The sequence below is a fragment of the Sphaeramia orbicularis genome, chromosome 19 (assembly GCF_902148855.1).
Source record: "Sphaeramia orbicularis chromosome 19, fSphaOr1.1, whole genome shotgun sequence".
NCBI lineage: Eukaryota > Metazoa > Chordata > Actinopteri > Kurtiformes > Apogonidae > Sphaeramia > Sphaeramia orbicularis.
In genome coordinates this window covers 20,892,305-20,914,867 of record NC_043975.1, presented here as the reverse complement: position 1 = coordinate 20,914,867, position 22,563 = coordinate 20,892,305, and the positions used below count along the sequence as shown (strand labels likewise).

Here is a 22,563-nt window from a genome sequence, read left to right as displayed (position 1 = left end):
AAATGTCCTGGTTGAACCCAGGTACTTCCTCCACTACTGAACCAACTGTAGAAGGCAATGCCTGCACACTGCTCTGTACAGGTGGAGCCCAGAGTCCCAGTCAGGGAAAGGGAGGAGGGGTGGAGTGGATCAAACCATTTTAGAGACTAGATGGGTGGGTGGGTGGGGGGGTGCTGCTGTATTTTTGTTGTTAAAATGTTACGTTTCAACCATGTACTGTATATGATTTTGACATTTTTCTAGCATGTTAAAAATGGACATAAAGTAAACAAGAAAAAAGTAAAATTTCAGCAACCTTAAAATATTTTAGGGGTGTTTCAGCACCCCCCAAAATGGGCTAAAAATGCCCATGACTGTACCAGAGTTTATTTTTATTTACCAACTTCAGCTAAATCAGAGTAGCCACCTGAGGGTAAATGTACAAGTTTTTTCCTGTTTTGGGTCAAAAATCTTCTTGTTAGATTGAAAAATATGTTGACCCCTGGTCCATAGGAATGATTAGTCACAGGTGTAACAATTTATAATCTGACAAAGAACTTGTTAGTTATTACTGTTTTATTACTATTACATGATCAGAAAAGTGATCTGAAATCTGGACATTTCAGGGAGGATGAAATGATAACCTTTGCATCACTAACACAGGTTGAGATAATAAAGTTAAAGGAGGCATTGTCTGAATGTCTGTCTAAAGCTTAATGCAGTTAAAAGGATGAGTCATCTGTTCTGATTATATATATAAATATAAATAGAATAAGCTACACAGATAGCAAAAAATAAGACCATTTACAAAAAACTGAAGTGTACAAAAATCCTTCTTCTTCTTCTTCTTCTTCTTCTTCTTCTTCTTCTTCTTCTTCTTCTTCTTCTTCTTCTTCTTCTTCTTCTTCTTCTTCTTCTTCTTCTTCTTCTTCTTCTTCTTCTTCTTCTTCTTCTTCTTCTGCACTTACTAATATTGTCCAGCAGGTGGCGACGTCTGTCTCTGAGTCTGAGAGAAAAACCTCAGACTAAACCGTCGAGTGGAACCTGGAAGTGAATGAGGGACAAACGTGGATGAATGTGTCTGTTTTTCTCACAGGTTTCTCACAATGAAGATAAATGAAAACACTTTACTGGAGGGACAGAGGGTCGTGCTAGTGCCGTACAACGCAGAACATGTTCCCAGGTAATGTCACACTTATCCGGCTAGAAAAAATAATTCTGTGTGAGTCAATGATTAGCTTAATATTATGAATACTAGCTCTGTATTTTACAGTCCGCCTACAGACACTTTACAGATTCAGCACCTGAATCCTATTATAATCAATAACATGTAACATGCAGGTGGTTTCCAGTGGAGGTAATTAGCAAGTTATGTTTTAAGCGTTTTGGACATTTATTTAATTGTTTGTCAGAAAATAGTGAAAATGTTAATCAGTGTTTTCCAAAGCTCACGTTTGATATTCATTGTCCTTGATACAAAAGAGGAAGGATACCAGGAAATACGTTTTATAATTAAAAAACTATTCTAAAACATTATTTTGTTTCTCAAATATGTTTGTCTTTTTTTTTTTCAGTGGTATACAAAACAACAACACTCGCTCATACATTAGCATAATAAAGCAATCCCCATTACCACCCCCACAACAGAATTTATAAGTTAATAATTCTTCTATATAGATAAATCCATTGTAAATTGTAGAAAGGATGTCTAGTTCTTATACAAGTTAGAATAGGTCAGTGTATCCAAAGCAAGGTTACAAGACATTTATTTAATCCATTGATGAGGTGAAGATCCTTGAATGTCCTTCCATTTGGAAAAAAAAAAAATGAAATAAAATGCTTGGCACACAACAAGTAACACATTTTAGAACAGTTTCCTTTTCTTTCTAGTTTCTTGAAACAGTCAAACCTCAGTAGTTGGTGACTAATTGGTTAATTGTTGCATTCCTAATTGCATCTTTATGTTGCTTTACGATATGACATATGTTTTTTATTGAAAACTCTGGAAAAAAAAAAAAAAAAAAAAAAGAAAACCTGCATGTGCACCAAAGTTTTCCACAAAACTGGGAAAAACACTGGAACCTAGAAAACCTGAAAACCAGATGAATGTCCATATATAATAACTTTGTAGATTTAAGTTTTGTTATGGGAATTCTGTTTTTAATTTGAACATGATTTGTCAGGTGTTGCTCCATGATGTTTCCCTTGTGCTTCCTGTTTCCAATTGTCAGGTATCATGAGTGGATGAAGTCTGCAGAGCTGCAGCAGCTGACCGCCTCCGAGCCGCTGACCCTGGAACAGGAGTATGACATGCAGAAGAGCTGGAGAGAAGATGATGACAGTACTGACATTTTATATTTTACCATGTCATCCTTTGATAATTAGGAATGAACTATCCTGAGCCATGTATTCACTGAGGTTTGAATATTTAAATGAAAAAGCTAAAGAAATTTATTTGATTTAGTGGATCCTCTGTTTTTCCAGAATGCACATTTATCATTTTGGATAAGCAGCAGTGGGCAAACCCTGAGGTAGGAGAAGAGCAATGCATGGTGGGAGACGTCAACATCTTCCTGACCGACCCCACAGATCTGTCCTTAGCTGAGCTGGAGGTCATGATCGCAGGTGATGCTTGTACCTTGTTTTTATGAACACTTTACACATTCACCTGTTTCTTGTCGGTGAACGACAGATGGTTGTGTTTTATCTGTCATATTTTGATCAAATTAATTTTTTTTTGTGTGCCAACAGAGCCAAGCTTCAGGGGTAAAGGCATCGGGAAGGAGGTGACACTTATGATGATGCACTACGGTGAGTAACAGACACATTCCTTATTGTATTTTATTTCTTTACTTTTGTTTTATTGCATGGAGTAGCAACGCCTAAATCTCAATTCCATTTAAATGTATTTATATTTACTTTATTTTTTATTGTTTATGGGTTATTTACTTACACGTCACCAAATAATCCTGTTTACGTTGTTCTTTTCATCATCTTGTGACATCTAGGTCATGATCTGAGGGAAAAATTTACTGTTCAATATTTAGGCAGAATTTCTACAATAAAAAACAGAGAGAGAAGAAGGAATTCTAACATAACCGATGGTTTTAGCTGTCTCTTGGTTCTGGGTCAGGCTGCAGTCATGGTGTCGGCACACTTTGCCTTTTATTCTGTCCTTCATTTGGATCTGCAGACAAGATATCTGCAGCCCAAGGTTCATGAACACATTTTTGCCTAAATTATCTAGCTCTGTCCCCTTTAGGAATGTGCATACATTCACCAGTTGCTATGTTGTTTTAAGGTTGGGCGCATTGCTCGGATTATATCACTTTGTACGATGGAACTAGATTCTTTAGCAATCTATGTTCTCTGAGGTCATGTGGTTTCTCCCTCAGCTCAAAAGAAATTTCACTTTCAAGACCGTTTACTCAGAATCAGCAGAAAGTGTCTCTGAATGGTCGACTTTGAGAAAAATATATAGCTCCAATTGTAAATGTGCCTAAAATCACCTATTTTGTAAAGTTATATTACATTTCACATTTATTGATTTACTTACATAAGGTGCTTTTTAGTGCATAGTATATACATTGATTTTCTGCACTGAAGCCATTATCATGTAGTTTTATGATCCTAAATCTGTCTGAGGGTTCAACATATCTTTTTTCTGAATTTTAGTATGTTTATTCAGGGTTCCTGTGCGGTCTTGAAAACTCTTCAATTTATGAATTTGCATTTAATAGCTTAAAAAAGTCTTTAGAAGGTATTAAATTTGATATGTTAGGTCTTAAGTTATGTTGCCATAAACTTGTTTGTGGTGTTGTGTTTAAATATGCCTGGAAAATGTCCAAGCTGCAAAGAAAGTAACGTTAGTCGACTCAGTTCCAACCCAACAATTTATACTGAAATCAGGAACCAGTTGTTGCTAACTTTGCAGCCCCCGATGAGAAATGACTTGAGATGGTGGGAGTCAAGGTGTACATTTTCCTAAATTCAAGGATCACAAATTTTTGCCAGTATGGCCATGAAATAAGCTGTGAAATGGGCATTAAATTCTGTTCTAAGTACTCTTAAAAAGGTCTTAAAAAGTCTTAAATTTAACTTGTAGAAACCTGTAGGAATCCTGAAGATTCATGTTAAATGTATGTACTCTTTGTTCTGAAATCACTGATTTGATTGAATGTTAGTTTATGACTGATGATGATCACTTTCTTATCATCCACCAGGAGTCAGCAAACTTGGCGTCCAAAAGTTTGAAGTGAAAATTGGGCTGGATAACCAAATCAGTATTGCGATGTTCAAGAAGCTCCAGTTTCAGGAGGTATTAAGATCACATGTTCTCACTGTTTACATGTACATGATGTCACGTTTGATAACTTACCTTTGACGTCTTATCTTCTGCAGGTTTCGGTGTGTAAGGTTTTTAAAGAGATGACGCTACAGTTGCCAGTGGTTGAGTCAGTTCGGACGACGTTGCTGCACCAAACTTCTCATATGAAGGAGTGGGACTATAAACAGAGCTGCAGCAACAGACAGGAAATGACATCACATTGAAGCCTCAAATGGACTCGCATGAACCTCAGACTGAGAGGAAAATTGAGTTACAGTTGCACAGAACCATCACTGCATCTTCCTGCTGCATACAGGTGTCAGAAAGTATCAGGTAAAGCTTGTTGACAGCTGAAAAATTCTAAATTCTGTATGTAGGATGGCTGAATATCTTCATTTGACAACTTTTTCAGCTCAGATTTTAGGAGTGCAGCATCCAACAGCTTCTGAAACTGTCACTGAAAGCCTCTTCCATAAATTTGCGACAGTTTGACTATCAGTAGATTTCCATAGTTTTAACTAAAGTCAGCTGGTAAGTGTTCAGTGAAAGAGTTGAATGGGTTAAAAAGGAATTGGACAGCACTTTGTGATCTGTGTTACCTTTACAATGCAAACACATGGGAGATGATATGAACTTTAACATAATCTCCTCAAGGGAATTCAGTTGATGTATAGTGCTGGCCAAAATTATTAGAACAAGTGGTATATTTAAGAAGTTTCATCTTTTTTTGTTTTTAATTGCCCATTAAAATACCCATAAAATGAATGAAATCTCTTCAAAGTCATCATTATGCTCTACAAACCATAGAATAGAGCCATCATAAGGAGATTTAGGTAATTTTCTTTACAAAAACAAGCTTTATTTTACTTTCGGCATCACACAATCATGTTCCTTCACAGAAGAAGCCAAATTCCTTGTGTATTTGTTGTCAGGTGTGATAGTGGGTTAAACTGATTGTGATGCTAAAGTCTGTGATTATAATATTAAAGTTTGAAGTGGATAAAAAAAAAAAAATTGTTTGACTCGATTCAGGTTTCAAAACTCAGCACAAATGCCTGCTTGAATGAACACATATTTAGGTAGTCAAAGGTAACTGTGACCGCATGATTTTGACCTTAACGCAAGAATTGATAGGCTAATTTTGATATTGTAATAATAATCTATAGGTGAAGACGACATGTTTCCCACTGGAATCAAACCTTTTTCCATATATTACATTTTTATTAAATTCCTTCAAATTCTTCTCTGTAGATGTTATGAGTCATGTCAGACAGGGATGTAAACTGACACAGTGAGGTGGCAATTCTAATTTATTATAAGTTATGTGACGTATCACACATTGCATGTCAGTGAGTGGCTCACTTACAGTCTGATGGATTCCGTTTTAATAGGCTTTGGAAGACCTTTATGTGAGTTGTTTTAAGTGAAATGTAGCTTTCATCAAATGAAAACATTACTATCTCAAGAGTGATTCCTTTTCTGCACCATCTGTCAGTGGCAAATTTTAAGCTTTCAAGTTACATGCGTTATTTGATTATGCTAATGGCAGCTGCGGTCACTCTCGCCATCATAGTACGCTGTTGACGTTTCGTTTTACAGTCATTAAATAACTGTTGCACATTAACGTTTTCAAGTGGCATTGATCACTGTTTAATGGATGTCACTAATACATGTAATGATCAGGAAATGGATTTTATTCAGTCATTTGCAATACATCTGTTTGTGCTGCTAAGTAAAACTATCATGATTTTTGAAGAGCACAGCTGAACACAGATGTTCAGTTTCATTTTTAAGAACCTAATTTCATCCGGGAATATGACTGTTCCATTTACAACTGGGCATTTAATCTAACTATAGCTGGTAATTGAACAGAGGAGTTCAGTGTACAGCACATTTTTGGTAGACCTAGTTCTGTTCAATACATGTTGCAGGTTCGATCTGTACTTGTAGCAATTGTAAGCCCTGCACTGTGCTTTACTTTATGTATCTTATGATTATTTTTAATTTATTTAAGTCCTGTCACTTAGAACCAGAACAAGAACTGTAGATTCAATTACAACAATGATTCCTTTGTATAGATACAGTCTGGACATTTGTTGCAGTGCATAGCCATTTATTGATGCTGATGATGTTTGACCATGGACCAAGGTGTACAGGAACCAGTGCAGCAGACCACTAAAGCAGCTTCTTAAACATGGACGTCCCAGAGCCCAGAACAAGTTAGACCAGTGAGAAAGCAGAATAAATAAATCCATATCAGTTTCTGTTAGAGTCTCACCAAAACAGCACATCTGAGGTCCATAAATACAGGTAAGTATGTTCAAAATGTGATAACAACCTCATGTTTTACATCTTTAGAACAGTACCTTTAAGGACCAGTGTGTGATATTTAGTGTCATCTAGTGGTGACATTGCAACCAACTCATTTCTTCCTTTCAAAGTGTGTAAGAAATCCCATGGCTGATTATGTGGAACAAATAATAAAAACAAAATGATTTGTAGTTATAGGTTATTAATCTTATATTCCATTTACACAATGGTCCTTTAAATTTCATCCCAAAACAGGAAATATAGTTTTTTGGCTCTTTAACTTTGAAACAATAAAATGACAAAACACTTTGTAATCTATACTAAAGGGAAAGTTCAGGTTTTTTAAAGTATGGTTGTATTTATTTAACCAAAGTCATTGTTTATCTGCAGTAAATGATGGTCAACATAGCGATGAAGCAGACAGGAGGCTGACATGGATAATAGGACTAGCAGCAAGAAGCTACCTAAAATGTCAGTTCAAGTATGTAAAGCACCCAAAAACTGACAATATCAATGTGTATTTTCACCTTTTCATCTTGTCTGACCACTGTGTGGCATTCCTTAAAATGACAGGATTCCTTTGACAAACAGGAATTTTACATCATACAGCAAGAGAGTTGTTCTACCACTACCTCAGTCTGTGTTTGTTAAAATTAGTGCTGTCAAACGATTAAAATTTTTAATCATATTAATCAGTGTTGCTGTGGATTAATTTTGGTTAATCACAATTAAATATTCATTTTTAATCTATATTAACTGTGTTTAATTTTGCATGAGCAAACAGACTTAAGTGCTTCAGTGAAAAGAAAACTCCTTCCTGCAGAGTATGTATAATAATGTCGATCGATTGTTCCGTCTTGGTTTTTTTGTCCTCATATTTCCCATACAGAGGCCCAACGTGCTGTTTTGTGTCTTCCATCTTTATGGGTTGGTTCTACTGCCTGTCACTACCGGATTAACTGCCCATTTGTTCATGCACGACAATAACTTTAGTAGGGCAAACTGATTTTCAGAGTCATTCTGCACTGCAGATGGGTTAATTGCATTAAAATTTTTAAATCAGATTAATCATGATGATGGATTAATCTGCGTTACTGCGTTAATTTTGACAGCCCTGGTTAATATGTGAAATTAGTTCAAATCCAAACTAACAAAGTGATGGATGTAGCAGTGCCTGTATTCTTGCAAGGGAAAATTAGTATTTTTGTAACAGGAGTCTTCAGGAAAAAGCTGTTTGACACAACATAAAGTGATGGAAATATTGTTAACACGGTACTGTAAGACTGGTGTTATTTATTTTTTATTGGCTGACATACGTTTGCCACTGCCCCAGTCCACAGCTGCTCATTACTGACCACCATCTGCTGCAGCTAATACATGAAACTCCACTTTAAAAAACCTAAACCAACTTGAGACAAATCTTTGGCATTTTTGTCAGCCATCTTTCTGTAGTAAAATGCTGATTGGCTGGGCTCTATTGCGATGTGATTGAAGACTATAAAAGCCAGAGACAAGTTCAGTGTATAATCAGACTCATAGCACATGCTCAGACTGCTGCATTAACACCGGCTGATGCACAACTCTGTCATTTAGCACGATTTTACACTCCAGTGCAGCACAGACAGGGCCACCTGAACAACCCACGCTCCATGTGATGCACTGTGACACACACTGGCCTCAGTGCTTGTCCAAGTGCACAACATGATAAACAGGGTGACATTAAGATGATTTTTCTTAAAAACAGACTCCAGAGGGCACAAGAGCAACAATTCCATAGGAATTTAAGATGATTTTTGATCTATATCTATCCCTCCTCGTCCATCTGTACAAACTTCACCTCCCAGCACCACAGAACAGGGTGTGGGGAAGCAGGAATGCCCATCCCAATGACACATATGATTTTAGCACATTATAAAAATAAGAAGAATTCCCAGGATACACAGGTAAGCGTGGAAAACCTGCAGTTGTGGATATGAAAGGACATTTAGTTCTTAGATGTTTGTGTTGAGTCAAGAAACTCCTTGGCTGCAGACGACAGGTTCTGGACCAGTTGTCGGACTACAACCTCCTGCTGTTTGGCCCAGGAAATGCCGTCATTCACCGCCGTGTTGACTGGCACGCACATGGCTTCTTTCTGCAGGTCAGTGAAGCGACATGTGGCTGCGACTCCCACCAATCCCAGCAGCAGGAGGAGGAGAAGCTTCAGCATCAGGCCAAGGAGCGATCGTTTGGGTTTCGGCGGCGATTCCACCACAGCCTTTTTATTCACTGAAAATGTAAAGAGTGACATTAGCAAAACTTAATCAGGAAACGGTCTATTTAGAGCTGCAAGTTCCACATTCACAAATATGAGAATTTGTTTGAATTTCTTGATTTTAATAAAGACTGGTTGGATATAGAGTAATTAAATACGGTCTACACCAGAGGGTAAAAACCTCCAAAAACAATCATTCACTGATGACACAGAAGTGCCTCCTTGTCATTTGGGTAATTTCCAGAACACCAGTAATGAGTAGAAAAATCTTTATAAGCTGTCTAAATGAAAAGGGTAGACAAAAAAGGATAAAGGTGATAAAACATAAGGCACCGGCATGAAACAAGAAAAATCTGGGATCCAGATACTTGGCAATCTAGAGTAGTTTTACAAGAGGCCACTTATCTTACGGTAGAATGTGCATAAATCAGAAAGCTATGTTTGCAGGTGCCTCAGCCAACTACATCTGACTGTATAAAAGAAAGCTGATCTTAGTTTTCTGACACCTAATGTATGACGTCTTTCTACATCTGGCTCCATTTGGACCATACACGACTGTAAAACTAGTTTTCTTTTTTCTTTCAAAAACAAGTGGAATTATTTTCATCTACCTAGTAGCAAATACAATTATTTGCTTCAAATTAGTAGTTACCATAAGGATACATTTTGTAAAAATAGTGGTTATAGATAGTTCAAGACATAAATTTATTCATGTTTCAGGTCTTGGTCAGTGTTACCTTCAACAGAAACTAGCTAAAGCCTGTATAAATGATGAAGCTGTCTCCTATTTCAGTGTAGAAATCATAGAAACACATTTCCCTAAAATTTGTTTCCAATCACTAGAAGCTTTCACACCTGACTGTCTTGCCAGGGATACATCTCACACATGATGAATCAAACTGGCATTTCACATTGTTCCTGACAGTGAAGAACAACAAATTGCATTTTTTTCTGGTTATTCTCGTGACAATGGGTGAAACAGTGGACAGAACTAGATAAATGCTTGCAGATTATGCCTGTTGTACACTGTTACACTGAAGACATGTTAATGAGTTTTCTTATCTAGTGTTGAAGGGTTAGTGTTCATAATGGCGTCTTAAAATCACAAAATCTCTGCTACACTGCCAGTGGCTGGAATTTGCACTGATTGTTTTCCCTTCCAGTGGAGGTGTGTTCGTCTGCTACTGTGTGTTGTGATGTATAGAGACACAAAGGAGAGTGTAGCTTAGGTGAGTCAGCTGTACCTTTACCTGCTGCCTGTCCATTCTTTTTCTTCTTCTCTTCGTTCTTCTTCTTCTGTTGCTCTTGTGCTGCTAAGGCTGCCATCTGAGCATTGTATTCTTTCCTCCTCTTCTCCTTCTCCTCCGCCTTCTCCCGTTTACGAGCCTCCTTCTCTCTGGCTTCCCTCTCCCTCTGCTTTGCTTCCTTTTTTCTCTCCAGCTCTGATTTAGGAAAGAAGAAAATGTGTTTGCAATTCTCATATGATTTCAATACATTATGCAGACACACCTTATCTCCATTTGGACACTATCAGACAAAAAAGCTGGCTTTTGCTTTAATATCCCATTGTGCACAGCAAAATACATGACAGGCTATTATTGTCTGGTTTTACGAAGACTAAATCAAAAAAATAAAAAACAAATCTCAGCCTCTCCTGCGTTATGGGTCTCACTGGGAAATGCAATATAAATGAAGATAAAGATCTTATTTTGTATTTTTCTCTTGTTACAGATAGATTAGTGGCAGGTTGCTGCCAGACCTCGAATAAGGCTACATGTTAGAGCACTACAGTAAAATGCAATTCACTCAACACATTTGGTCCTGATACCCACCTTTTTCCCTCAAGAGGCGCTTCTCTCTCGCACGATCAACTTCTTCTTGTATAGCTCTCATATGCTGCAGAACCTTCAAGGAAACAGACTTTAAAGATACTGTACTGCTTCTGAATAATGCCTGAAATTGTTTCTTCATCCTTCTTGTGTTCTTACTTTGGAGGCACACTGTTTGCATTGCTTCTCATCCAAACAGTCTCCTGCTGCTTTCGCCAAATTGGCCTCTAGTGGGTTATCCTTTAGATCCAACCACTTCAGACTCTGGGGGGACAAACAAAAACAGATCAAATGAAACAGATATTAATAACGCCAAAGGATGACAAAAGAAACTGTATGGAGAACTGAGTTCTATCCCTTCGAGTTGAGCCCCATGGGACCTCACTTCTGAAAAAATATTGTATTGCAGTCATTTGTGATCATTTACAAGTATGATGTTAGTCAGTGATTTTCCACTTCTTTTAAGACTTTTTTCGCATGATGAGAGATGCAGTCCACTGAGCAGTTTCACACAAAACTAGAAGTTTACATACCATCTGAACCACAACCTTTGACTTGTAAAATTATCTTTTAAATGATCAAACATCACATGCATAAATGGTAACAGTCACACATAAGATGACACTTATAACATTAACCATTGTTCAGATTTCCTCCAGGGACACAGTGGAAGGGTCCCTGGCTCCACATACATACATGGAATAGAATTTAATCATCACTAGGACTAATACGTATCCCTAAAAATTATCTCTCTTAATCTTTGGAAATTATACATTGCACCTGTATCTTGGAGCAGTAAATTTGAGTCTTCATTACTGTATTTTTTTTAATTCAATCTTATTTGCTTAATTAATTAATTACATTGTACTGTTACATGGTGAGTCATTGCTTCCAAGAGATCAATATGATAACTTCATATTGGTTCAACTTGGTTCACAACCAAAAGATATGTGGTTTACTGTAGGAAACAAAAAAATATTTCAAAACTGGAATCAGAAGCAGATAAACTAATTATCAGAATAGTTGGAGATTAATAAAAAACAACTAACAGATTAATCATTACAGCTGAATAGTCCTTAAGCCCTCTAAACAATTCTAGTGTCAATCAAAAAGAAAAAAGAAAATTAACAAAGATATTAGGCCAGAGTGGTTTTTGAGTGATATTAATTAAACCAAGCACAAGTACTTAACAGTATTGATTTTACAGATATGCTGTAGGTCTGTTTCATTCAGGCCAGACTGTTTGATAAACTATGGGCTGGTCTGGTTCTTACCCTGAGCTGAGAGAAACTGACAGGCAGGACCGTCAGTTTGTTGCCGAACAAATCCAGGTGCTGAAGGTTGACCAGGTTCCCCAGGTTATCTGGCAGGCTGGTTAGCTGGTTTTTATTCAGGTCCAGTTTAACCAAATGGGTCAGGTTACAGAACTCTGGCTATATAAAGAACACACTCAATATCAGTATAACCGTAACTCAGTTTGTACAACACAATGACAAAGCTCAAAAATCTGCAGGATGAGTAGAGTTAGAAAATGACTCAAAAAAGACTGAACCATACCCTTCTGTTGGAGTAACACTGATGGAGTCAAGAATCTACATTTCCTTAAAATGGTGAAATACCTTTATTATGTCTAGAAATAAAGCTTTCCTCACACATTCATACAGTGATTTCATGACGTGCTCTTTATTTAAACCGAGAAAAGAATTTATAACAAAGTCATGCAGAAACTTCAGCTTTTAATACCATCTAGGTGACTACTGGCTCATCTACAACCAATAGTATAAACATTTCTCTGCATTCATCTCCTTACATTTTGGTGTGTTTATTACAAAGTTGTATCATGTCATTTTTCTGTTAAAAAATGTATTTAAAACACCTAATACAAAAAACAATATTCTAAACTTCTAGTTCTTTTCATCTCATATTTTATCACTGCTCTTGTATGAAAGCTCCCAATTCCTACAATTCCATGATGTTTCTTGATTGAGCTGAATAATTTTCTAACATACCAGCTTAGCCTTAAAAAACTCTATCATGATAGGTAAAGCCAATTCACATCACCTTAAAAACAGTCGCTGTGTTAGAACTTACAGGACAGGGAGACTGTATTTGTACTCACAGGAAGCGAGATGATGTTGTTGCAGGATAAATCCAGGACGGTCGCTTTGGTGACTGCAGCCTGGTGGACAAATCATACCATGGGTCAGTTTAGTGTGAGATATTAAAGTATATTTATCAAGTTATTCAGCTATGTAAACTGAAAGTCTTCTGTTTAACATTAATATTATGTTAAAAGAATTCATACTCTTAGTGTTTGCATGTCAGATTTCCATTCATTAAAAAAAAACAAACTAAACCACATTATTTATCATACAGCAAAATATTTCACCTGCCACAACTATAACCTATATATATACACACATTTATTTAGATACTGTATGTACTGTATTACATAAACTTAGACCCAGTTTACTTCTTTGAGTATGTTTTTTAAAGCACAAACTAACTTTTCTTCGGCAATATTATTAGAGGATTTGTATTGGATTTGATTACTGTTATCTGTGCTAGGTTATCATTTTTGGCAACATTGACAATAAGTGTCTTTACTTTAAAAATGCATAATTCCTGTTAACTTTGGCTCACAGCACATATAATACAGATGTATTTTCCAACATGATCAACATGTTCAGGAGGCCTTTGGTGAGGACTTGATTGAACTAAATTAAACCTACGCTTCTTATTTAACTTCAAAACGGGTCAAAGTTGAATGGAACATAAGTTAAAGGTTAAAGTTAAAGCTAAGTTATAAATACTGAAACCCAGACATGATGAGTTACTCACCAGTTCTCTGACTGGAACCTCGGTAAGATTACACAGGCTGAGGTCCACTTCATTCCCGTTTATTTTATCCTTCAGGTTTAAGACTTTGCTGTTTTTACTCATTCTGTTGTCCTCTGCACACGAAGACAACAACAAACACACATTAAAATCGCTTAACATACTAACACGAACCCATTCTAACAGTTTATGCCACAGAAAGGCTACTTTTAACCCGCAGAAACAACAATGTTACGGTCCGTTACTCACCTGGTACAAAAGCAACGACGAAACAGGGTCAGTAGAGTAGTAACTCCAGGAAAATTAGTGGTCCAAGGCCCGAATGTGAAGAAAGTTGGTGGAAAACGTCTAACGAGTTTGTAATTTTGGCAGCAGTGACTGACTCAATGAAAATCCACGTCACTGATTGAACCAGAGCAAAGAGACGGTGATGACAGCAGCGCCCCCTGCTGCAGAGGAGGAGACAGCACACCAACCACAACCACTACAGCAGTGGTCCACTCATGTCCCCATTTTAATATCAATTTTCTGGCGACCCCCACATATTCAAAACGGAGACTTTTATTTATTTATTTATTTATTTTTGCTAAAAAAAATTTGTTTTGGATCATGTAATAGTTTGCTATACTATGTTGCAAATAAATGGTAATTTTAGATGACATTTAGGCTATATAATGTATATTATTATGGACAGAAGCAGAAAAGCCAGGTGTAGATTACTGCACAAAGTGAGAATTTTATTTTCCTTGGTCAAGATATGTACAGTCAGTCGAGCTTGTATTTACAAGGCTGCAAATTAATATTGAAAAATCAGTAACTCAAACTATGAATTATGAAAGAGCTGCAGCATCTTAAACCATCCACAATGAACATTTGACAGATAAACAGTACCACAGTGCTTCAGTTTCAGCTTCACAGTTTGTCATGTCTATTATGTATTTTGATTGTCTCTCTCAACTCACCATATATTTTTCATTATCAAGTTATTATTATTATTATTATTATTATTATTATTATTATTATTATTATTATTATTATATTTTATTTTATTTTATTTTTTTTTAGCAATTACCAGAAATTTCAGGTGACCCCATTTGAATTCTAGGCTACCCCACGTGGGGTCCTGACCCCAAGGTTGAAAAACATTGCACTACAGAGAGTGTATGAACAGAACAGACAACAAGTAAGACAAAAAGACATTTTTCTACTGTGTTTTCTTTATTCAATTAATTTTGTTATTAAGAAAAGGGCGCTTCCACAAGAAGAAATGGAAAGAATGCAAACTCAGTTTCTAACATTTTAGACAAGAAATTATTCATTTTGGCAATACAAGTAGAAGCGTAGAAAACAAAAAGGCAAGCAAAACAATTTATATTTTTGATAAATTTGGCATGACTTAATGTAATGATTGTATTATTTTCCTCAGGCTTTATGTGTATTCATTTTATTTATGTTTTTAGTTGATTTGTATGTGTATACCCCCTGGCAGAGGTCCCTCTTTTATAACAGATTATACATTATAGTTTAAAAATAAAACAAATGTAAAAGTTTTCGATTATTATATTTTATTTATCTATTGTATAATTTTTAGTACTTTTTAATATTTCTTAATTTAATCCTTTTTTTTTAATATTACTATGCGATTGTAGCACTGCAAATTTCCCTATTGAGGGACAAACAAAGAATCACAAGTACAAAAGCAAGATATAAATATTACTGACAATATCAAACACCCAATTTGATTAGTTTTAAGGCTTACTGTTCCCCATTATTTGGGGGGATTAGCATATATTTTAACTTCATTCATAAATCATTAAAAGCCTGGTTCATTTGTGTGGTTTTGGGTTTGCTATAGATTAGAAGTGCATCTTTTTTAACAGGTCATGTGGATGCACTAGTGTTATGTTTCATTTAAAACCACCTTTTACATTATCCCAGTTTATGTGAAATATGCTACAAAATGCACAGAACTTCTAAATACTATTTAGTTAACAACATTTTTATATCATACATCCTTGTAGATCATCTTATATCCTAATATTAAAGTCATGCTGAAGCTCTTTGGGTCACTTTGGGTCAACTTTATATTTAAAGCTGGATATAAATTATTTCATACTACTTTTTACACACAAGATCTCAGCACTAATTTCTTTGACAACACTTGAGAGCAGAGGGTAGCTGTCCCAGATTTCCTGATATCCCAATATACCTGAATTCACCCTGTGAGCCGAAGACTTTGAATGAACTTAATGAAAGTCATTAAACCATTTTTTTTTTTTTTTTGGTTAAATGTCACTTTATTGATCTTTGGGATTCCAGTTCACAATTCGCAGTGAGAAACATGCAGTCTTCACTTGGAGGCTATTTTAACAGAGGACAGATAGAGAATAACATCACATGATGCAGTGACAATCACCTTAAATATATTCTCAACGCTTCACACTAGAAAGGCAAGACAAATGTCGAGCTGAACCATTATCATTCTGGATTAAGGACAAAAAACTTTCAAAAATCTGAGTTGTCTTGAACCCAAAGATGCAGCGATGGTGTGAGAGGTCTTGTTTGGACCAAGTATTTGCATATGGGAAGGAGAATCCTGGCATTTAATTGCAGAATAAAGAACCAAATCTGTGTCGAAACATACTATTTTAATGTGTTGTCAGCTCCAAAATTGTTCATGTCGCAAGGGAGCGAGCAAACTTCATAGTATAGACCAATTTGACAATTCCTCATCCAACATGAGGAAGTGAAGATGACGGACTCATAAAACTGAAACTCCTGAGAAACTGAAACTGACTAAGAGTGACTGTTGATCACCTTAGATGAATTTAATATTAGTACCTCCCACTGCTTCATCTTCGTGTCCAAGTGAATGTTGCTACAAGTGAAATTCTCATCCAAATGTTACTTAGACTTTGTACATATTAAACAGTTACGATACAACATTTAGGAACTTACAACTTTGGTTTCACTTACATGCTGTTGTTAGATTCACTCCACGTGCATTGTATAATGAAATGAGACTTTTTTATGTTTTGCAAAAGCCGTTTATGACATAACTTATTTTTCTTGGACAAACAGTGATGAGTTTCCACGTCGCAGCTCTTTACTCACTCCACAATAAGCACATCACAATTACAAACACACTGACTGCTAGGATGTAGAATATAAAGAAAATTTTGTTGATTGTTTTTGTGACCTGGGTCCAGTAGCCAGGTTTCTCCTCTTCACTGCTGCGGTTGATGATTAAAGACAGTGTTTTTTGCAGTTCCCTCAGCTCGGTTGAAACCTTTTCCAGGGATTGGTACTCCTCTGTGGGTTGGCTGACGATGATCTGCAGGAAAAATTTAGCAGACTGCGGTTAATTCATATAACCATAAAGATAAGACTTGAATAAGATTCTTATCCACTTATTGTGATCAGAGTTGGTTCAGTCACATCAAATGTACTTGTAAGAAGTTTTTAGAATAGAATAGAATAGAATAGAATAGAATAGAATAGAATAGAATAGAATAGAATAGAATAGAACAGCCTTTTTTGGCATTGTGTGTACAATGAAATTAGGAGAGGAGTTCATAACCCTTTTGTTAAATGCTGAATCTGAATCAAGAATCTAAGAGACAAGGCAAAAAAAATAAAATAAAATAAAATATTTTTGTCAGTTTTCATCAACTCTCTTAACTTAATCCATACCTTTTGGTCCGCAAGTAGTTCAGATGGAGTGTCATCAGAAGACACGTCACATAAACATCGACACCATCTCTTCGCTGAGTGAGACATAAATGGCTTCAGTACAACATATTTCAATCAATAAACTTAGATGTAAAGCATTTATTTAAAAAAAAAAAAGTATTCACCTCTTTTATTATAGTTCACAAATGGAATTCTGGCCAATATAAATTTGCTTTATTGAAAAGGATCTACAAATCTGTATTTTCTGTTTAAATCACCACATTTAAATAGCAGTAAATTTTACGTTTATGATGGTTATAGGTTGATTGGTCACCACAGTCCTCACTCTGGATCGGGTCTCTGTCTACCTCTTTGTTTTGGAACTCATAGTCTTTCTCAATCAGATACTTCACCACAGTCGTCTCCAGGAGGCTGAGCAACATCAGCCCAAAAATGCCAATGCAGTAGACAGCTGTGAGAAGCACAGAGAATAGATACTGGTTTAACATGTGTATGTGCTGCTTTTTATGACTTGACAGCTCAAAACCGGTCTTTTACCTATAAGTGGGATCCTGTTTGATGATGCAGGAAGGATTTCATTGAGAAGAAGCTGCATCACGGTGACAGCGAGCAGCACCGTGATCTTGAAACTCAGCTTCTCGCCTCCTCTGTCTGAGATCAGGAAGGAGGACAAGTCCAGACAGAGGAAGAACAGGACTGGCAGCAAGAAGTTGACGACGTACAGCATAGACCTCCTCTTCATTTCGATCTGTGGAAGGATGTTTGAATACATGTAAGGTTTGTGTGTGCTTGTGTGAAGTCTATTGAAGTCTGTTTTATGGATGGACTTGCAGTTTGAAGCTGCATATTGTTTTTTAATGAGCCAATTCTGCTGCTGAAAGATGTTTCTAGACAGCTAAATACAACTACTCATGTTAGCCTTTTGGGGAGGTTTGTATACTGAACAGGTCTGGTCTTCAGTCACATAACATGTAGCTGCACCATTAGATGGGCATCACCAAAAGAGACAATAACCACAGTGTGAAACAGTATCTTCATGTGTAAAATCACTGACTTCATGTCAGTTACATGCTGGTGAAACTTCTATTGACAAATTATTAAATTGCCCCCTGAAGGGGAGGCGAGGGGTATTGTTTGTGGTTCGGTGTATTTGTTTGTTAACACTCTAGCAGCAAAATTATTGAGTGAATTCAAACCAAATTTGGTTTATAGATTGCCAGTGACTCAGAATAGATGACATTACATTTTGGGAAAAGTAGGTCAAAGTTTTAATTTTTTATGAATTTTTAAAATATTTTTTTCCACCATTTTACTCTTAATGGGTAAAATTTCACATCTGTAGCAACAAAACTATCAATCTACTCAATGAATGATGATGGAACTGATTTGCCACTGATGTGTAGCTCAAATAGCTTCATAAAGCTTCATAAAGCTTTATATTATCAAATTCACTGAAGGAAAAAGCAGACAAAGCTGTCTAATTATTAAATTTGAACCATGATCAGCTTATTTCATAAATTCTTGAGACATTTTTTTTCTTTTTTTTGGAGACATTTTCTTAAAGTTTCAAAAGAATAAGGACATGGATTGTACAGATTGAATGAAGCCCATTTAGGCAAATTCGTGATACTGGACAAGTGATATAAAACTCAAATCACTTTGACTGAATAATAATAATCCCCAACTAAAGAGAAATGTAGTAAATTAAAAATGTTTCCCTGCCACAGTGAAACTGATTGAAAAAACTAAATGTGAATAGCCTGTGCAATAACCCCTTAGTACCTTACTCCACCTCTCATACAATGTTATGCTCAAAATTTGCTATATTTCTGGATAAGTGCAACATCCCCCAGAATTTTCTGTTACTAAAATGTTCACAATGTCTATGTTTTCCTCAATGAAACACTTTTTGTCTTTTCACACTTTAATTGCAGCCTTTATAATTTATCATATTTCTCTATTTTTTTTTTTTTTTTTTTTTTGTTATTCTTGTGTAGTATTTTAAGTCATTTTTATTTAAGACTATACATTTTCTCTGTGGCTTTTTCTCCTGACTCCAGATGAGTCCTGTGCAAGAATTCATATGTACTGAAATAAAAATCTTGAATCTTGATTTGCGCTTCATTGTAAGTGTTTAATCAGATTCAGCCAGAGATAGTGAAAAGGACAATATTAGTACTTACAGTATAAATGATTATGTCTTGGTCTAGTCCATATTTGTTGACAGTTTGGTTAGCGACTGTCATGTTGATGAAGAGCCACTCGTACTGGGTTCGCATCACCTCACGAGAATACTCTGTGACTTCAGCAGAATTAGCAGAGAGGAGGAGTCGTAGCTCTCTGTCTGAGGTGGGAAATAAACATAAAACCAAGGCTTATAACCACAATGACAAATTAGTGATAGTCTTTTTGAAGTGTTATTTAAGCACATGTTAAAACTTTACCAAATAGAAGGCCCGTAAAGGCAAGGCAAGTTTATTTGTAAAGCACATTTCATGTACAGGACAATTCAAAGTGCTTTACATAAAGCATAAAAGCATCACAGGAGAGGCATAAAATACATTTAAGATGAGAGAAAGTTTAAATAAAAGACATTAATTATATTAAAAACATTATCATTAAAACAGACATTAAAACCATCAGCAATAAAATGCGATTTTAAAGTTAATTTAAAAGACATTATTTAAGAGTTTAAGAGAAAACTGCAGCAAACAATAATGTTTTCAGGCCTGATTTAAATGAGCTAACAGTTTGAGCAGACCTCAGATATTCACAAAGTTTGTTCCACAGGTGAGAAGCAGAATAACTGAATGCTGCTTCACTTTGTTCAGTTCTGATTTTGGGAACACACAGTACACCCATCCCTGATGACCTCAGGGGTCTGGATGCTTCATAGGGAACTAACAAGTCTAGGATGTAAACACTGAAATTAAACAGGAGAATCTCACCAGAGTGGACGACTGACTTGAATGAAAGAGTGCAACTTTGTGTGTCGAAGGGAAATTTGTAAACGTGCATCCTGCAGGTGCTGACCAGAACCTGATCATTTTTAAGGGCAACTAGACCTCCGCTGAAAATGATGAGATATGGACTTGGAGGAGCCTTGTCCTTCTCTATCCTGCATTATAACACACATGTATAAGACACAAACATATCTGCACAACAAGGATGTAGACATAAGAAACCAGTGGATCAAGTATTTAGAATGTACATGTTAGAAATCATTGGAAAAATGGGATAGCAATTAAATTACTAAAATTTTATCATTTCTAAGTCATTTTGGATACATATATGTCCAACTTACATCTCTTCAATAGTTATATCGGGCTTCCACAGTACATCAGTGGGAATAGTAATGTTTGAAATCCCACAAAATTCATCTGGTTCCCATAAAATATGGTCATTTTTCCAGCTCTATGGAGAGAAAAAACCCCAACATGGCTTAAATAAAGTATATTATTCTTTGAGATCAGTGATAACTCATTGAACTCACCATAAAAATCCAAACATAGGGAACAAATTTCTGCTCAGTCTCTTGCTAAAAATACAAGAAAAGAACTTTGTGAGAAAAGACAAAAATATGTAATACTTAAAACTGAAAGACATTTTTGGTGTTTGGGTACTAGTTGGAAATAATCTGGGTCACCTAAAATGAAAACTTCAAATTTTACCCATGAATTTAGATGTGACATATAAGAATCATAATAGTGCACCCCCCAAAAAACGCACAATAAAAAGGCAATAAATGGAAACCCTTTGAAAATATACATGTGCTGAATGACGATAAATTAAAGATGAGTTAAACACTGGCTTTTCTCTTGCAAAAACTGTTTTACAACATGTCTGACAATGGTTCAAGTCTCACAGCTAAACAATCTTTGCCGTGTTAAGTTTGAATTACTTACCACATCTAGAATGGCATACAGCGCTAAGTCGAGGCTAACTTCTAAGGCCTGTGTATAGTCTTTAACAGGCCGGGTCATGATGAACAGGTCATTGTTTGTGAACAGGTTCAGGTGATTCAAGACATCCTGATAAGTGCAGTTTGTCTTACTGAACACCCCATCTGCAGCAGAAATGTACATGTACCTTTAATTAATTTTTTCTGATTTCAGTCTTTCAGTCTCAGCACTAACAAACAAATATCTGCACTGAAATCTGACTCTTGGTCACAGAAAAACATTATACATTTGGTGTAATCAGGCCTGTGGTGATCGTCTCATGAGTCCATTAAAGACATTTAATGGGGAGAACAGAACCCACAGCATTGGATAAAAGGCGGAATCAGTCACAGCAGTTCCCAATGTCCCAATTATCTGTACCACTTTCATCTGCTTTTCTGTCTTTTCTTTAATTCTCAGCTATGATTGGTCCATCATGGTCCTTTATTTCTATTTTACAGATGTATATATCTATAACACACTATGCTAATATATACACTGCTCCAAGTGTAGAATCTAACAGACTTTAACAAAGAAGAAGAAGACATCAAACTATCAATCAAAATTTCATTTCATTTTCATATCGTTTTTTTTTTTTTTTTTTTTTGTCAATTAATTGATTTCTTTAGTAAACTTCTATGTAATAAATGCGATACAGCACAATAAGCCCATCATTATTGTGAAATAAAACCAGAAAGAACCATGCAGGTCACTATTCTGTTGTACGTAATGAATTTTCAGGTTCAGGGAATCTGAAATGTCTGACTGAACTATAAACAATAGAAGTAATTTTGTTATTTAAAAAAAAACAACTTTTTTTTGGTGGAGCAGGTTAGTAACAAAATTGCCTACCTGTGAGGAAAAACAGTAAGAGGAAACTGGTAAACATCATCAGTGAATATCCACCGCCTGGGAAAATAGAGCCCTGTTTTCTATTTCTAACGAAAGCAGAAACTAACCAACACTTAGAGGTATCGATACAATATTCTGTAAGCAGACACATGATACAGACTGACACTATTAGAGAGACCGCCCACACTTTGAGCAAAAAAAACAAAACAAAAAAAAACAAACAAAAAAAAAATTAGATGCATCAGCTAGCAGTGGATTTGCAGAATGTAAACACTTCTGTTGACAAAAATGAACACAATGTAGAGGTAAAAAATGTAAATGTACACCTTGGTGACCTTTTTTTCCTATGTAACATTAAGACCTTGTTCACACACACTACATACATGTATTTTCTTAAAATCTCACTTTGTCATCCATACTCATAACTCGATAGACACACAGCACTTTTCAATCTCCTTTATTTATATCTATATTTATTGTCATTCACTTGTATCTTATTTGGTTATTGTCTTGTTCATGAACTAATTTTATAAACCTCTT

General features: G+C 35.9%; 3 protein-coding genes across 4 annotated transcripts; 1 reads left to right on the top strand and 2 right to left on the bottom strand.

Annotated features, from left to right (window-relative positions):
* Nucleotides 1-1,020: 1,020 nt before the first annotated feature.
* On the top strand, nt 1,021-5,307 carry nat9 (N-acetyltransferase 9). The gene is made up of 6 exons (XM_030121904.1): nt 1,021-1,162; nt 2,211-2,320; nt 2,464-2,604; nt 2,731-2,790; nt 4,203-4,297; nt 4,381-5,307. Exons 1-6 carry the CDS (start codon nt 1,086-1,088, stop codon nt 4,528-4,530), a joined length of 633 nt encoding a protein of 210 aa, XP_029977764.1. The 5' UTR covers nt 1,021-1,085; the 3' UTR covers nt 4,531-5,307.
* A 1,095-nt stretch (nt 5,308-6,402) lies between these two features.
* Nucleotides 6,403-13,930, bottom strand: lrrc59 (leucine rich repeat containing 59). 2 transcript variants are annotated; one of them, XM_030121902.1, is made up of 8 exons: nt 13,787-13,930; nt 13,541-13,653; nt 12,819-12,878; nt 11,974-12,132; nt 10,859-10,963; nt 10,703-10,775; nt 10,115-10,312; nt 6,403-8,884 (listed from the first exon to the last, which is right to left on the bottom strand). In XM_030121902.1, exons 2-8 carry the CDS (start codon nt 13,640-13,642, stop codon nt 8,601-8,603), a joined length of 981 nt encoding a protein of 326 aa, XP_029977762.1. In that variant the 5' UTR covers nt 13,643-13,653; nt 13,787-13,930; the 3' UTR covers nt 6,403-8,600. The 2 variants fall into 2 exon arrangements, with proteins under 2 accessions (XP_029977762.1, XP_029977763.1); XM_030121903.1 differs by having other exon boundaries at nt 10,121-10,312.
* A 2,036-nt stretch (nt 13,931-15,966) lies between these two features.
* LOC115410494 (5-hydroxytryptamine receptor 3A-like) lies at nt 15,967-21,315 on the bottom strand. Its single transcript, XM_030122149.1, has 10 exons — nt 21,136-21,315; nt 20,724-20,768; nt 20,535-20,644; nt 20,179-20,348; nt 19,414-19,574; nt 17,768-17,978; nt 17,514-17,681; nt 17,231-17,304; nt 16,737-16,871; nt 15,967-16,020 (listed from the first exon to the last, which is right to left on the bottom strand). The coding sequence occupies exons 1-10, from the start codon at nt 21,313-21,315 to the stop codon at nt 15,967-15,969; spliced, it is 1,308 nt and encodes a 435-aa protein (XP_029978009.1).
* Between the last annotated feature and the right edge of the window lie 1,248 nt (nt 21,316-22,563).

Excerpts from the sequence above, each read along its gene's own strand:
- nat9 (XM_030121904.1), top strand. The coding sequence starts at position 1,086 with ATGAAGATAAATGAAAACACTTTACTGGAGGGACAGAGGGTCGTGCTA. Across the intron at positions 2,321-2,463 it reads CTGGAGAGAAGATGATGACA|AATGCACATTTATCATTTTG; the intron begins GTACTGACATTT and ends CTGTTTTTCCAG. Across the intron at positions 2,605-2,730 it reads GCTGGAGGTCATGATCGCAG|AGCCAAGCTTCAGGGGTAAA; the intron begins GTGATGCTTGTA and ends GTGTGCCAACAG.
- lrrc59 (XM_030121902.1), bottom strand. The coding sequence starts at position 13,642 with ATGAGTAAAAACAGCAAAGTCTTAAACCTGAAGGATAAAATAAACGGG. Across the intron at positions 12,879-13,540 it reads AGGTTCCAGTCAGAGAACTG|GCTGCAGTCACCAAAGCGAC; the intron begins GTGAGTAACTCA and ends TTTGTCCACCAG. Across the intron at positions 10,313-10,702 it reads GCGCCTCTTGAGGGAAAAAG|AGCTGGAGAGAAAAAAGGAA; the intron begins GTGGGTATCAGG and ends TTCCTAAATCAG.
- LOC115410494 (XM_030122149.1), bottom strand. The coding sequence starts at position 21,315 with ATGTACATTTCTGCTGCAGATGGGGTGTTCAGTAAGACAAACTGCACT. Across the intron at positions 20,349-20,534 it reads GATATAACTATTGAAGAGAT|GATAGAGAAGGACAAGGCTC; the intron begins GTAAGTTGGACA and ends GTTATAATGCAG. Across the intron at positions 17,682-17,767 it reads AAACAGGATCCCACTTATAG|CTGTCTACTGCATTGGCATT; the intron begins GTAAAAGACCGG and ends TGCTTCTCACAG.